A 16,555-nucleotide genomic window follows, 5' to 3' on the forward strand; every position below is an offset into this window, starting at 1 on the left:
CCGTGGCCGGGTGCGATGGGAAGCGGCGTCGGAGGGAACAAAGTTTGCAACACTTGGGCGCTCGGCTGCTGGCGTCCTTGATGCCCGTGGCAGGAGCCGGTGGCTGAGAGCAGCGGGCAGGCGGGCGGCTGGCACGCCTTGCTGGGTCTGCTGCCGGCGCTGCTATCGCAAAGTTTCAGCTATTTTAATGTACTAAAATCCAGGATTCTAATTATCAGCCCTCCCCGCCCCCACCTCTCCTTCTAGGTAGGCGACAAATATTTTTATTCTGTGGATCAGAGAACTTTTTGCATGGAAAATTACTGACTTCTGAGTGGTCTCCGTTTCGGGGAGAGGGGGGAAAGGATTTATTTTCATCGCAGTTTATTTTTGTTTTCTGGATCACAGGATTTTTTGGAGCTATATGGAGGGATCTCAGGATGGTGTGCACCAGGAAAACCAAAACTTTAGTGTCCACTTGCGTGATTTTGAGTGGAATGACTAACATCGTCTGCCTGCTGTACGTGGGCTGGGTCACCAACTACATTGCCAGTGTTTATGTGAAAGTGCAGGAGCCGATCTCAGAAAAAAAGTTAGAGGAAGACAAAGGGGACACTTTAAGGATTATAGAAAGGCTGGACCATTTGGAAAATGTCATCAAGCAGCACATCCAAGGTACCACCTTACCCCCCCCGCTTGCTTTCCCTCCCCACCTGCCGTGTGCAGTCTCCATCCCCTCCCGCCGCGTTTGTTGTCGGTGCGTGTGACATTCCTGTCGTGATCGGGGAGAGCCATTCCTCAGCCCGGAAGAGCCGGGGGCTGCGCGAAGGCTGCGGTGCGTGTGGGAGTCCCCGGCGGTCCCTTCCCGGCGCCTGCCGAGAGGAGCGGCGGAGGCGGGCTGCGGGCGGCGCGGGAGGGGGGGGGGACCTGCCCCGCTTCCCTCCCTCTGCACGGGCCGCCGGCTGCGGGCAGTGGGCGGCGGGGGCTCGGAGCCGGGCGGCGGACGGCTCCGGGCGACGGGGCCTGAGGACCCGGGCTCTGGGCAGCGGCGGCAGCCCCGCCGGGCTGGACTCGGCCTGGTGCTGTAATAAACCTGACCTCAGCTCTGTGCCTGTCTGTGTCTTGCTAAAGTAGGGGGTCCGCGGGGAGGGCTGGGCGCGAAGGGCAGGGGAGCGGCTTCCCATCTTGCTGTTATCGTCATTGTTTCGTATTTGTTATTTTTCTTTTCCAAAATGGGTTGCCGCGAGGGGAATTTTTGTTCTCCTCCCCCTGTAAACCTGACTCTGCTAATCCGTGCCGATAGTCTGTGTGTGTCCGGGTGTGCTCAAGCTTTTCCCTTAGTGCTGCCGTGGTGCTGGGAGCCACTTGGGATTATAACTGGGGCAATCTCTCATTTGTGTAATGCCTTTTTAATTTCACCTCCTTTTAATGGGAACTCTGGGAGTAGGGTTGAAGTGGGCAAGCTGTGGGGGAGAATATGATTATTTCCTGGGAGTTTGGGATTTTACGTGACTTTGCTTTGCTGGGTGATCTTTAGTGTTTTCCTTTACATTTTCATCATCTGCATGGCATCATACAGTCTTTCCCTCAGTCTGCTAAGTGGGTTGGATAATAAGGAGGCTGAGGCTGGGGGTAGGTGAGACCTCGTCCATAATCTGGAGGGACCACCTTTCTCTGCTTCTGCATAACCTCTACTAAATGTTCAGATCCCAATTGTAGTCTCCTAAATCTGAAAAGGGAGAGCAAACTGTCTGGTAAAGGATACCTATCAGCAGTGCACAAAATCTCACTGTCTTCCAGGCAGCTTTGGCCAACTGGTCCTCTTGGGAATATGAGGAAAGGTGGAGCAGGCAGGGTGGCTAATTACATGTGAATTGGGTTTCCCCTGCTAGTCAATGCTCATGAATTTGCGGTACTATTAAAGCCCAGCTTTAATACTGTGACTTGTATTAATTTTGTTAAAAAGTATGACACACCACCATTCAGTTTGTATTTGCCTTCATTTCTTAGGTAGTCTTGTCATCTTGGGTAAATTAGAAAAATACAACTTTTTTCTTTCTTTTTTTTTTTTTTTTTCTTTTCTGGAGGATGAGTTAGAGCAGTTCCTGCAAGTTTTAAGTTCTCTCAAGCTGTCCTTAAGTTTTTATTGATTCCTGAAATGGATTTTAAAAGAGAAGTATGTTCTTGTCTGTGTGCCAGTGGAGTGCACTGTGGAAGCACGTATGAAGGCAGGGATTTTTCAAAAGGCACTGTTAAGAGTTAGATACATGAAATTAATTGAATTTCTTTATGAGGTTGGAGCATAACTCCTTCAAGTTTGGTGGTGTGAAGCTGCAATACTCTTATTTCTTTTCAAGGAAAATAACAATGTCCATATCGGCCTGTTGCTTTGGTCAGTGGTTCTTCTCAGAGTAGTATAGAAAGGTATGCTTAAATCAGGGGAGAGTATAGCATAGATTAGAGCATAAATTTATGTTGTGACTTTTTGTGACTATGCATAAACCAAACCAGAAGATATTTTCCTTAAATAACATTTGTACAAAAGTTAAACAGAGCCTTCCAAAAATAAAGTGAACAGTTTGGTAATAAGTACTAAAATATACATAGAGGAAAAAAAGTAAAGTTTACAAATTCTCATGCTTTATTTAAACCACTTACTCTTTAAGATAAATAAATAAAATAAAAATCACAGGTCATTATCACTGAGTGGATTTTCTGTGCCTTTACTTGCCAAATTGTAATAACTGGGGTTCACAAGGAGGTCCTGTGGCAGAGATTGCAGAGTTAGATGTTATTTTAATCAGATTTTTCTTAGCAATGTGGGATGCCATGAATGCTGGGTCATGGTGCAAAACTCACTGAAGTCATTGGAAGGAATATCCCAAGCTTGACTGGGTTTGGGATGAGCTTGAAGGTCAGCTTTAAGAAATTAGAAGTTTGAAATTCATTGCCATGAATTGGGTAAACCAGCTGCAGTAATAGTTCCGGAAAAGTTGATAAGGGTTACCTGTAGTTTGCTATTAAACTTTTCCTTGGACCGCTCCTTTTTTTATGTTGGAGAGAGGTGTCAATAGCTCAGATGTTCTGCAGTGCTGAACAGGCATGAAATTAGCATGCATAATAGAATTGCATTCCATAGGATATTCTGCAAATACCAGAGAGCTTTAACTGCTGCATTTTACACATGGGGTTACACTAATACTTCATTTTAATTTGTTTTCTGATTGAGTTGTTTAATTAGATGCCATCTGGGAATTCCTTTAACATATAAATTGCAGTCTTGTAATATTTTACCAAGTGTCCTGGAAATAAGAAGGAATGAGATGCCTTCACATAAAACAGTTTTTAAAGTATGTACTTTTAAAAAGACATTTTCATGGCAAGAAAAGTAGCGGACTGAAAAGAGATTTCTAGATAAGAGACATTCAAGGAGACTGAAAGTATGCATGCCTCATGTTTGGAAAGAACAGTATTGGAAAGGTAAACATTGGTACCGGTGTCGGCCAAGAATGGGAAAGTTTGAATGCACAAGTATGTACCTGCCCTATTGCACATCTTACACCGCTGTGTATCCACACTTCTGCAAATGTTGTAGAATAATGATTTGTCTGTACACATTTCCTGGGTGCTGGAAATGGAATGAGAGCATGTATGTCTGCTCTGCCTGTACGGTACTTCTCTGCTTCCTTCTTTCCTCATTATCTGTTAATTTGTGTCATGTAGCCTATGGGTGTGCTGTGTAAGAGCCATGCATCTGTATACTGACTTCTGTGGTAGGCAGTTTGGGGCAGGATTGGCAGCACTGAAGTTTAGCTGGGCAATAGGGACCGCAGAAGTATTTTGTGGAGTGGAAGAATGATGCTGGAACTTGAGCTTAAGCCTGGGAATCATGAATTCTTGGCTTGTCGCCTGCCACAGTTTACAAGATGGTTTTGATCAAATCACCTTTTTACAATGATGGTGACCTGCATGCTTTTCTATGGCAGTGTGTTGTGCTGATTGTAGTGTTAATTACATCTGAATGCTATCCGGATTCTCACCCCCCTCCCCGGTCTTTGGTAGGAGTCATACCTTTTATGCTAGCAGGTAACCCACTGAGAGAAACTTTTAGTTTCCACTTCTTTTTGAGTTTGCAAATAAGGTGGTGTATTTTTTTTTTTTTTTATTAATTGGGTGTGTGTTTATGTGTGTGAAAAAAATCAAGGAAAAGACCAGGTGGATAGTTTTATGCAAAATGCAGTCCTTTCTTTTGTCTGACAAAAGTGTGTGGCATGTGTATAATCTGTTGTGCTTTGTTATCAGAAAATATACTTTAAAGGGCTAAGATTAATGTATATTGTATTAAATGAAATATCTGTGGTTCCAACCTTAGTTTTGAAATCAGTTTTTCTCAATTTTATTTGAAAGTAGTATGCTCTGTTGAGTTCAGAAGGAAGATACTGGTTCAAAAAACCCCAAACACTCATTTTATTAAAATCAATACAAGAGTGCAGCAGACAGATCACAACACATCGTTCATCTTAATAATGCATCATGCATTGGCTCTGTCACTAAAAAACTGCACGACGTTTCACGTGCAGTTGGATGATCATGTGAGCAGGTAGGCTGCTCTTAATCAGCTACTTAATTTGTAACAATGACAAGAGGAGAAACACTAGCAAGAAGGGAGCAATTTATTGTTTTCTGCAGCCTAGCTTTAGGCCGTCATAGGTAATGAGTTGAACCTTTTTTTGAAAAGCTATGCTATGGTTCAGGCACCATCACTTAAAACACCTTGCGCATGCCATCCTGTTTGTCTTATTATGCAAAGTTATTTTGACATTTTTCAGCCTTCCTAGTTTTAATCAAATGATGTTTGCATTCAAGCATTATTTTAAAAGATTATGGACTATGAAGTCTATGAACTGAACTTGATTCCTTGCCCTCCCCACCTCCAACCCCTGCCTTGCAACCTAAACAGAACTAATAAATTACATGCAGTTAATAAATGGAGTAGATCTAAGTTAAAGTTGTAAGCATGCAGTTCATTTCTGGACCAGTTGAATTCTTAGTTAAGATCAATGGATGATTATTAAGACATCTGTGTTGTACTAGGACTTTGGTTCCTCATCTTTGCAAGCTGCTGCACCTGTTGTCTTAAATGGAATGCTAAGCACTGAGTGTGTGGACTTATTTGGGAAGGTTTGTAAGAGAGGAGATGTATGTGTTCTCTCTCAACCTGCTGCTTAGAATGATTTGGTCTGTGAATTTACTTCAGCTAATGTTAGCTATCCCATAGTTGGATATCTAATCACCCTGTGTGGTCGGTTGGAGGGGGGAGGGATCTCCAGTGTGGGGTTCATTCCCTGGGTGTTGGACAGGTGTTAGGGTGGAATGATTTGCTTTTAGAAATTGCATGTTTTGAATTTGGGAACTAAGTCAAACAGGTTCTTAATTTTAGCCATCTAAAGGTTTGGATAAGTAAATCCCATGTTTGATATCTACCCTTTATTTCTTGATCTCAAACATGAGGAAGAATGTAGTGTATAAACCTCTGGTCTGTGATAGCTATCCTTTGCAGCCTGGATTCCTTAAAGTCAGGCTCACTAGGATTTGCATGGGCACTCCACCATGTCTCTTACTCTTGTGTTGCTTTCCTTTTGAGAATAATTATTTGTTAAATCCACCCCCACCCCCACCCCAGTTTATTTCCCTCAAGCTCAAAAGCAATTAGGCATGTTTATCACTCACTGCAGTGTATTTATTCTGCTGAGAAACAAATCTGCAGTAGACAGTAGCCCTGGGAACACAGCTCTTGCTCCACTGTAGAGGGCCCTATATTCACAGTCTCTGTACTCTCAAAGAGACCTGCTGTCCCAATGTAACTAATTGCAAGAGGAGGAACCACTTGGATATGTAAGACATGCAGGATTAATCCCATTATTTTTTCTCCCTAGGCTGTGACTTCTCGAGTCATTCTAGATTGCTGCATGTCAGTGCAGATTAATTTGAGTTTAACTTTCATGTTCTTCCATGCTTAGGAATGGGTGCACTAAAGAAAACCTTAATATAGTGATTTCAGTGAGAAGACTCTGACTCAAATTACTGTAAATTTTCAAGCATTGCTGGAGGTTCATGTATTTCAAGGACCATCTACTGTAGACTTAATGATATTGGTTATGTTGACTATGACTTGGTAATTTATTATTACTGTTATTAAAGTTAACTTTTTTGTGCTTTTAATATCTTTAGTTCTCTTCTAATTATATTCTTTCTTGATGGTTATCCCACCGAGAATTTATTTTGCCATGGTTAGGACACAGTGGCCAAAATTGAGAAGTGGTAGTCTGGTCTTATTAAGGTAACTGTATTTTAGTGCTGGAGGCTGAATGATTCCTTTCATGGTTAAAGTTGTTTTTCAGATTTTTTTTTTTTTTTTTTTTATTTCCTGATTGTCAGCTACATTGCTCTATTAATTCATCAGGTTTAAACAGTGTGGATAGCCTGCCAGTTGCCTTTATTTATTTATTTTTTTTTTTTTATTTTGAAAGTGTGTCTTTTGAGCCAGAAATGAGAAAAGTTTTATTTGGCTACAAAGTAAGAATGAATGGTAGCTTTGTAGTTGGGAAGGGAATTGACCTGGATTCTGTTTTCTTCAATCTAGACAATTTCTGTAGTTCACATGAAAGTCTTCAACAAAAGGTTAAAAAATGAATCAGGAGCAGAGGCTGGTAACTGTGACTTCTATGCCCTCTGCAAGCTCTTTTAAGCTGGAGAATTTTGCCTTTTCTTTCTGAAAAAGTTCATTTTTGTTGATGTTTGTTATCTCTGCATAATGGTACAGCTTCAATGGAAAGAGCGGATTGTGTACTACAGTCTTTGAGCAGATGATTTATGGGCTGTGCAGAGATGGAGATAGCTATTCTGCTTAAGGTTCTGGACTCAGCTCAGTTGCTTCATTTATGCTGGCTAGGTGTCACTTTGGAAAATGTTGCTCAGGTTGACACAAGCAGCCCGCAGCTGTGCAGCGATTCAAACTTAGGTCTTTTGACTTTCTGCTAGACTGTTGTCCCCATATACTAATGAGTGATTTTATCTACGTGACCAAAATATAGACAAATGCATATGAAAAGAAACATAAAGCAAGACCTACCCGTAACTGCTGGGAATTGTGTATTATATGTGGGATCAGCTTGGTCCCAGTGTCATGCTCTCTCATGGCAATATCTGCCTTAGCAGTCCAATGTAAAAACTGTACTTCCACTTGGGCATACTGTGGCCTGGGGTTGATTGTGATCTGCCAATTAACTGTTGTGCGTACAGGGGCACAAAAGATCAGTGGGAGGTGTGACTTCACTCAGGGTCTGAAACTCAAAAGAACCTTTGCTTGGGGGTACCTGGCGCCGAGGCTGCCATATGTCATGATATGTCTGTTCTTGTTTATTGGATACGAAAAAGAAGGCTATATCAGTACACAAGGTACACTCTGTATTTCTGAAACAAAAGCAAGAGTGTTATTGTACATTGAGTTCAAGACTATGTTTTGAGAGATGGCTCCTTCATGCTAATGACACTATGTTCAAGGAACAGGACACAACTCTAGCATCCCATCCCAGTGTATTGTCTGTTTGTGGCTGATGGACTTTTATTTTTTTCCTCTTGCATGAGCTGAGTGCTTATTGAAGAGTCTAGTCATCTGTCTCCAGTAGTACAGGATCTGGACCTGCAAGTGCATGTGTGCAAAATATGAGGCTTTCCATTATATTGTGAAAGCAGAGACTAAAACTACTTGTTTATCACTGAGCCTGGCATGGGCTGTGTGGTTTCTCCATCTCTAGGGCCAGAAGGTTGAAGTAGTTGCCTGCCTCTATCTAAAGTTGCTCCCTCGCCTGTGACGAAACACGGAAGCAGTTTAACTTAATTCTGTGTTCAACAGAGAGGTCTTGTCATTAACATTATACTATGAGAGCATGCATAGGCTGCAGTATGATGCGATAAGCTACTATTATCCATCTGAATGTTAGAGACATGATACGTAACGAAAATCTATGGTGATTTAAAAAAGCTAATATCAAGTTCAGATCTTGAGGCGGCGGTGGCAGTTGTAAAGATGGCTTAGCTGCCTTCTGAGGACGACGGGGAATCCTTGCTTGCCATTAGAACAGTCTAGGAACCTGATCATCAGCTGTTAATGTGTGGAGTGTGGCAAGGGACGTAATGGAACATGAATCATCTTTAGCTGGTTAACAGCTGTCCTCATTTAGTGCAGCCGTAAGATTATATTGTTAGCTACGCTTGTCCCAGAGATTGGAGACTGGACTTAGTACAGACTGCTGTGGTGTCTTGGGATTGCCCTTGAGTCCAGAGCAGATATTGCATGACTGCTGATAATAAGTGAAGTAATTTACTGGTCCACAACTAGCAAAACTACTTCTTCAATGAAATTAAATTTCTGTCTAAGGCAAAAGTGAAAACTGACTTCATATCTTGTCATGCCTCCTCCGAGATGAGTCCTTTTTCATTTGTCTGCTCTGTTATTGTCCTTTTAATTTGCCTTATTTTTTTTTATTTTTATTTAAAAATGTCTTCTAGTCTTCCTTCTTCTGTTCACTAAGCCATATTACGGTCAGAGTCCAATGTCATTTCCATCATCTGTGGAAGAATCTTTCTGTGCTGTCCTTGGCCTTCCAGCACTACCTCTGTAGCCTCTTTAGAAACTTCTGGGCCCCTTTATTTTAGGGACTTGAGAAATAGCTCAGTAACAGGCTGTTTCGTGGGACATTGTGGGCAGATGGGCTGAATAGGTACTGAAATTGCCAGGTACCTGAAAATTGATACTTTGTCTTCATGCTGCTGTTACCATTAAATCTATTCTGACTGCAGTTGTGCAGTGCAGATGTGTTCTCCCTGTAACAACATTGTTTCCGTTTTCTTCATAAATTTTCTCTGCTCAACTGGTGTTTTGTAGCCAAGGTGCTATTTTTAACATGATATCCTTAGTTTCCTGAGGCAAAGGCCTCTCCTCTTTAGGAGCTAAAACCGTGACTGTAATTATTGCAGCTCTCCAGCACCTCCTCTACTTGGCTTTGAAAATGAACAAATGAGAATATTCTTACTTCTTTTTTTTTTAATATGGACATGGAAGATCCAAGTTGCTACCTTGAAATTCTCTGCCTTTAGAATGCCAGAATGTGTCTTCTCAAGTCCATAATGGATTCTTACTGTATTCTCTACTTAAATTATATGACTTTTTAAAAATTTATTATTTCTATGAAAATGACACTGTGGCAGCTAGATCAGCACTGTACAAATGTGTAATGGAACCCTTGACTCGGAGATCTTTGTCTCCATGCATATGATCTGCAAAAACTGGGCAGAGGAGAGGAATATAGAGAATCAATGTGGCCAAATTTATACAAGCTATTGGTGGCAGGTTTCACTCGCTGCTGCATTTGCTCAGATGAATCAGACAGAAGATCTTCTCTTCTCCCATTAGTAATAGCCCAGAGAGAGTGTGTGAATCTTGCAGTAGGCAAACATTTCAGTGTTGTGTAGTAGCCATGTCTGTTCTCCCACCATAGATCTTGGCCTCACTGATACGAATTTGAGGCTGACATTAGCTCTGAAGTATGAGATTAGATATTTCTCCCAACATGCATGCTATAATTAGCACATCTTAAATACCACATAATTGCCTAATTCTCTACTTATATCTTGAAAATTTGTGATGTCTGTCACTTCGTGTCAGTAATGTTGTTGGGGGTGTGCAAATCCTATTGTAGTTTTTGGTTCCTGCTTCCTAAATCAAAACCCTTATTTTAAATTTGAATGTTTGAATTTTCCTTTTATTGGAGCTGTCACAGGAGATCTCTGAGAAAAGAGGATTTCTATAAGCAGCTTTCTGAAGAATATAAGAAAAAGAGATAGTATTTCTGTTTTTTTTCTTCATAGATAAATGGTCATTCCGGTCTTCATTTTAGGGATATGATACAGATTTTTAGACTGTGTTATTTGCCCATTTGTAATTTGGATCTAGCCAGAGATCTATTTCGTGAATCATCCAACTAATACAGTGAATTACCTGTCCCTGCTTTCATGGTGGATTCAAATTCCTTTGAAGCTCTTCTTTCTGCATCGAGTCATGACTTGCCAAAGGCTTTGCAAGAAGGTTTGGCATGCCGTAGGTAAAAGCAAAACTGTCAGATAAACTTTTCCAGCACAGCAGATCAGTGAGTCTGTACCCATCCATTACAGGATTATCATTGCAATAAAGTTATGCTTAGAGAAAACACCTTTTGGGATTTCTCTGTGAACAGAATAAATACAGCTTGCAGAAGACAGCACAGCATAGTTTTAAAAATTATTTTGTTCTATTTGTTTGTTTTTCTTGGAGGTATTTATAATTTTACCAGCTGTATATTGCAAGATCACACGAGGCCAGCATTTCCCTCATCTATTTGTGCGCACAGGAATATTTTAAGTTGCTCAAGTGAAGGGTGGGGGAGTAGTATGCTGTGATTTCTATGGTATTTCTGATTACAAGAGGTGTTCAAGTCATGTGTAACAATTTGGAGGATGAGGAGGGGCAGGGAAGAGAAAACTATAGAAAAAGCTAAAGGCCGCATAAGAGTACCCGAATGTTTTATCCGTTTTTAGTCAATGTGAAACTACAGTTATTGAATGGAAACTGTTGAGTTTCCACTAGTGTTATTGAAACTGGTGAAACTAGCGCTGTTGAGTTTCCATGGAGTGGAAAGAAGCAATGCACCATTTCTGATTCTATTCTGAAAGCCTTTTACTTTCTTGTTGCTCTCAAAACAAGTTTCACATCTAGATCATTAGAAATATTTGCTTGTGTTAATTAAAACCAAATCTAGCATTAAAAAATGCAACACAAATCTATTTGATATAATTTATACAGACCTTTTAAAACGTGTAGTATCTTTAATGAAGCAAGAAATATCTGGCTTGCATAGAGTCAGAATATCATAAGCAAGATGCTTGTCTTGGCACCAAAAACGGTATTGCTATTGGTCTCCAATATTGCCGTCATGTGTTGTTGTTTTGATCCTGGTTTTTCAAGAGGCAGTAGAGTTAATGCTCTTTGAGTTTATAACATGATGTCATCCAGAAAGGATTATGACATCTTTAAAAGTAGATGTAATTGAATGAGACATTTGAAGCTTGTGTTTAGCTTAAAAATATTTTCACATGGTTGTAAAGCCATATAAGTTTAAAACTAATTTCAAACTGCTAGACATGAAACAAGCAAACCAGCAATAAAAAAACCCCCACAAGTTCCAAAGGGATGTATAAAGCCATACATAACGCCAGGAAGATTGGTGAATTTATGCACCAAAAGAAGCAAGGCCAGAAAAAGCAGTAGCAAAATGATGATGGAAGACTTAGGTTTGGATAGATCATTCCCACTTGCAGCTTTCATTTCTCTAAATGCAGGCATTGTAACAGGAACGCTTTTGGTATAGAAACATTTTTATCTCATTGATTTATTGTTATACTTCATATAAATGCAATTCTATCAACATACATGAGTTTTTCAGCAAAGCTTATGTCTTTCTTACATGAAAATAGTTTAAAAGCACCTTTATAGTGCTAATTCCACTATTTTCATTTAAGTACTGAGAAAAACTCTGCATGCAAGTGAATATGGAAATATTTTTATATAAATACTTAATAGTAATATGTCTCTATATAAATGTATGCATGTGTTTTTAATGGTTACACTAAGGATCCGTATGTCTTGTCTTGAAGGCAGGATGGGGTCTTTACCATTGCCTGATACGTGCTGACATGGGAGAGTTTGTGAATGGTAACACAAGCACTGAAGCAAGAACTTGATTAGAGCAAGTGGGAGCATGTTTGCATAATATTTCAGTATGGTGGCAACAGGAACAGACTTCAGCAGTCTGGAAGTGCATTAGAATCACATTTTCAGACAGTTGTTAGTGTTCTGTGCAGTAATTGAGTAATAGCTGATGGCTAGAGTGAACCCTGCAGGTTTCATCACTTATTAGTGGAGACTGTTTTCAGGATGATTGACTACTGTAGAAGCAGGTATAATACTGTGTCATAGGGTGAATGGGGTGCCACACTGTTGATTTCTCATTTGAACAAGTAAGCAAATGTAAAGCTTTTTGTGTTGCAACTTCTAACTCTTGAGAGTAGATTTTTAATCGCTCAGCCCTGGATTCTTTTTTCATAATTACAAAACAAGCTACTGATGGAGAATTTTTAAATTTCTGAAAGAGTAAAATTCCGTGTCATGAGGGGGCCAGGAGACTTGAAACCATGTAAAAGGAATTTTAATGTAGTAATGTGCAAGAAGTTCATTGGCTCCTTGCAATAACAACATGTCAATATGTTCTTGTCTGCTTGACAATATGTAGGAAATGCCTTTGATTTTGTAAAATTGCATGTAATTTCTCAACATTGCTTTTCGATTCTATTGATTAAAGCTTTTCTGCCTTGCCTAAAGACATTAAATAGCAAACCGTCTGCTAAAAACAGATTGGCAACATTCCTGAAAATTAACATTAAAAAAAAAATTTAGTCTAAATAGATTTCAAAGAATGTTCCTATTTGTGTTCTGAGCCAAAGAGGAAAACAAAAGCTTCTGTTACAAAGGCCAAAGGGTTGCAGTACCTGGTCAGATACCGGTATTGTCTTTGTACTGTGAAGAAAGAGATGTTGACCATAGCAAAAAAGCACACGGGTACCAGATGATGTACTGTATTAGTTTCATTACAAACTCTGTCCCACGTGGTTGTGTGTTTACCACCTGTATCAGTTATACAGGAATTGATGGATAATCAGCCATTCAGCCCAAACTACTCATTGTGCGGTTGCCAGCAGTGAAAACATGCTGATTGCAGTTGCTAGCTCTATGGACATAAGTGTCCATAATCCTCATCCTCCCAAGTTTTATTAATATAATGAGGTGGTAAATATAAAACTGGCATAATCATGGAGAATGTTTTTTTTTAATTACGCTTTGTTATACTTACCAATGATTTTCTGATTATGCTGTGTTATTGTCTTTGTGTGAGCAGCTTTTAGGCTGTGAGTGGCTATGCTGAAGTTGAGAATATGCTTGTCCTGGTTTGAATAAAAACTCTCAGTATGTTTGCAGTGTTGGGACAAAAATAGGGAGTAAGTTTCTTGACAGGTTAAGGCGAAGAGCTTGTGCATTTAACCTAGCTTTTGTGGCAGGTTTTGCCAGGTAAGAATGCCATGTAACTTCTGTAAAAAGTCGATTAGCTGCCCCAGGGAAAGAAGGTATGGGGAGGCAGGATTACTCAATACTGTGTGTGCCAGCACAGATTCAATGGAAGATATTCTGATGACATCAATGCTTATAAATATCTAAAGGATAGGTGTCAAGAGGATGGAGCTAGACTCTTTTCAGTGGTGCCCAGTGACAGGACAAGGGACAATGGGCACAAACTGGAACACATGAAATTCCATCTCAATATGAGGAAGAACTTTACTTTGAGGGTGACAGAGCACTGGAACAGGCTGCTCAGAGAGGTTGTGGAGTGTCCTTCTCTGGAGATACTCAAAACCCTCTTGGATGCATTCCTGTTCAACCTGCTCTAGATGAACCTGCTTTGGCAGGGGGGTTGGACTAGGTGATCCCCCAAGGTCCCTTCCCCTACCATTCTGTGATTCTGTGATACTTGGTTCTTCAGCAATTGGATTATCATTTTAACCGTCCAATTAAGACAAACTTTAAATAGTAAAGTCATCTATGCAGGTACTGTGCATTTGCACCCTTTCTGCTACTAAAAAGATATGAAGTATTTACATGACAGTGAGAATAAGCAAGTCCTGGTAGGGGCTGTTCTGTCTTGAGATTTTCCCTTACGTTAAAAACCTTAAGATATGGATGGATATTAATTTTTTTTTTTCTTATTACATTCTTTCCACACAACAGAGGGTCCCTGGACTGAGTTCTCAGTCAGTGTGAACGTACCTGAAGTTTTTGCTCTGAATTCTTTCCTCTGCTGGACTCACATAAATTACTGTCACTGCCATGCTGCAGTAATTCATATATCTGAGGTCTTGTGGGGCTTGGAAGTGAGTGGGATGATCTGTGCAGAACAGTATAAAAAGCAATAACTCATTTCCACTGTCCCCTCTCTCTGCTGCCTCGGAATTCTTTTGCACTGGGTACCCAGGGGCCAGGTCAGGATCTGGAAGGGTGGCTCTTACTGCCCTCACATCTGTGGAGTCACTTTTCTCATATCACCGTGTAAGCAACTGGATCTGAAGCATAAAGAAGGGGATGGCAAAGAAGAATCAAAGCATCCACAAGTATAAAAGGCAATGTCATTATTAAAGGCATTATGTAAAATACTGTGTCAAATTACAGGCAGTGGCAAATACTTAGCAGTGTGCTCTCTGCTGTCTGTCCGTTTTTAAAACTTGTGTTTAGGCATCTAGCTAGCCAGCCTGTTCTTGCATGTCAGTGTGTAGCCATACAATTGTCTGGCTGTTTTTACAGTGAATATGGTGCAGAAAATCTAGGAGTTTTAGCCACAATGACAAATTGTGACAGTGCAAGGTATGACAGAAGAAAATGTTAAATTGACAACGTAGGATGTAGCAGGTTAGCTTTACTACATTAAGCTAATTAAAAAAGCATAGTTTACTTTAAAAAATTTTTTTTTTTTAATGTAACTCTCTTACTCTGTATTTAATGTTCATGCTCCAATTTTTTTAAGAGTGACTTTGAATTTGCCTTTCTGCTATTTGTTGAGAACAGATGTTATTTTCTCCCAACTCCTCGACACCTGGAACTGGCAAAATTCCCCAAGCTCATTCAATTATCATCCAACAAGCAGGGCTTATTCAAGCAATTTACCTACAGGGGCCAATTCAACACAAGGTAGAAGAAAAACTACCCTTTTCACTGAATTTAAAATAAACTCAAGAGAAATCCTACTCATTTCATCAGAATGAGTAGCTGTGTTTTTTAAATTTAAAAAAAAAAAGGGCAAGTTTATGGAGTCGTACTCGTGCCCTTCTTCAGTATGTGAAGTGTGTGGAGACTAATAATTTTCTCCAGACTCAAATAAAAACATGATAAACCATAAGTTTTTGGTGTGTCTTAGGAAGGTAGATAAACAAAAGCTCCCTCTTTGTAGGGTGTTTATTCTGACTGAACTGCACACCTGTGTAAATACAGTGCTTGAGTCATTCCTGGTTTACACCAGAGAACAGTGGAAGTGGCAAGATGGGAATTAGCCCTCTTCGGGTGAACTGATGAGGTATTCAACAACTCTGGCATAACTTTAATGCTGTTGGCACAACCTGTCCTTTCCTGCCGCATCTGGAACCTGTAGTCACCTCAAACAGTGGGAGTGGCTGACACACCAGAAGGCTGTGCTGCCATACAGAGAGACCTGGACAGGCTGGAGAGTTGGACGGAGAGGAATCTTACGAAATTCAATAAGGGCAAGTGTAGGGTGCTGCACCTGGGGAGGAATAACCCCATCAGCAGTACAGGTTGCTGACCTGCTGGAGAGCAGCTCTGTAGAAAGAGACCTGGGAGTCTTGGTGGACAACAGGATGACCATGAGCCAGCAATGTGCCCTTGTGGCCAAAAAGGCCAATGGCATCCTGGGGTGCATCAAGAAGAGTGTGGCCAGCAGGTCAAGGGAGGTCATCCTCCCCCTCTACTCTGCCTTGGTGAGGCCGCACCTGGAGTAATGTGTCCAGTTCTGGGCTCCCCAGCTCAAGAAGGACAGGGAACTGCTGGAGAGGGTGCAGCATAGGGCTACCAAGATGATTAGGCGACTGGAACACCTCTCTTATGAAGAAAGACTGAGGGAATTGGGTCTCTTTAGTCTGGAAAAAAGACGGTTGAGGGGGGACCTGATCCATGCTTATAAATACTTAAAGGGTAGGTGCCAGGAGGATGGGGACAGGCTCTTTTCAGTGGTGCCCAGTGACAGGACAAGAGGTAACGGGCACAAACTTGAGTATAGGAAGTTCCACCTAAACATGAGGAGGAACTTCTTTACCTTGAGGGTGGTAGAGCACTGGAGCAGGCTGCCCAGAGAGGTGGTGGAGTCTCCATCTCTGGAGACATTCAAAACCCGCCTGGATGCGTTCCTGTGCAACCCGCTCTAAGGTGTCCCTGCTCTGGCAGAGGGGTTGGACTAGATGATCTCCAGAGGTCCCTTCCAACCCTATGATTCTATGAGTAGAAGGCCCTGGCTGAAGAAATGTGCACATTTAAATTTTACATCTTTCAGTTCAGACTTCATAAGGGGAAGTTGTATATTCTCCTCAAGTGGACAAATGAAAGTATCAATCACAATATTTACCTTTAGGAAAATTAAGACCTGAGCATGGTGTTTTGGCCACATAACTTTTCCCAGCACTGTGTGGGTTACCTGTTTTCAAGATATCTCATGTCTAATGTCTAGCAGTGTTTTTGTTACAGCTTGCCTTAGCAGCTCCAAAACCAAAATATAAACTAAAATGGGTTAACTAGAGATACAAACAAGGTTGCAGTCAAGCAGTTAGAATTTGGATGAAAATTTAAATAGTTTAAAACACTGCAGCAGTG

The 16,555-nt window shown here is 40.9% G+C and overlaps 1 protein-coding gene across 2 annotated transcripts in view; it reads left to right on the top strand.

Moving 5' to 3' along the window:
* Window positions 1–395: 395 nt before the first annotated feature.
* Window positions 396–16,555, top strand: part of GALNT18 (polypeptide N-acetylgalactosaminyltransferase 18) — a gene marked incomplete at its 5' end in the record, with an annotated part of 240,618 nt that continues 224,458 nt past the window's right edge. Inside the window, one exon of one of the 2 annotated variants that reach the window (XM_082484792.1) lies at window positions 396–654. In XM_082484792.1, coding sequence (XP_082340918.1) covers window positions 420–654 — 235 coding nt within the window. The remainder of the gene's footprint in view (window positions 655–16,555) is intronic. The other variant, XM_082484791.1, reaches the window with a different exon arrangement.

This window comes from Vanellus vanellus (assembly GCF_965231255.1).
Source record: "Vanellus vanellus genome assembly, chromosome: 6".
NCBI lineage: Eukaryota > Metazoa > Chordata > Aves > Charadriiformes > Charadriidae > Vanellus > Vanellus vanellus.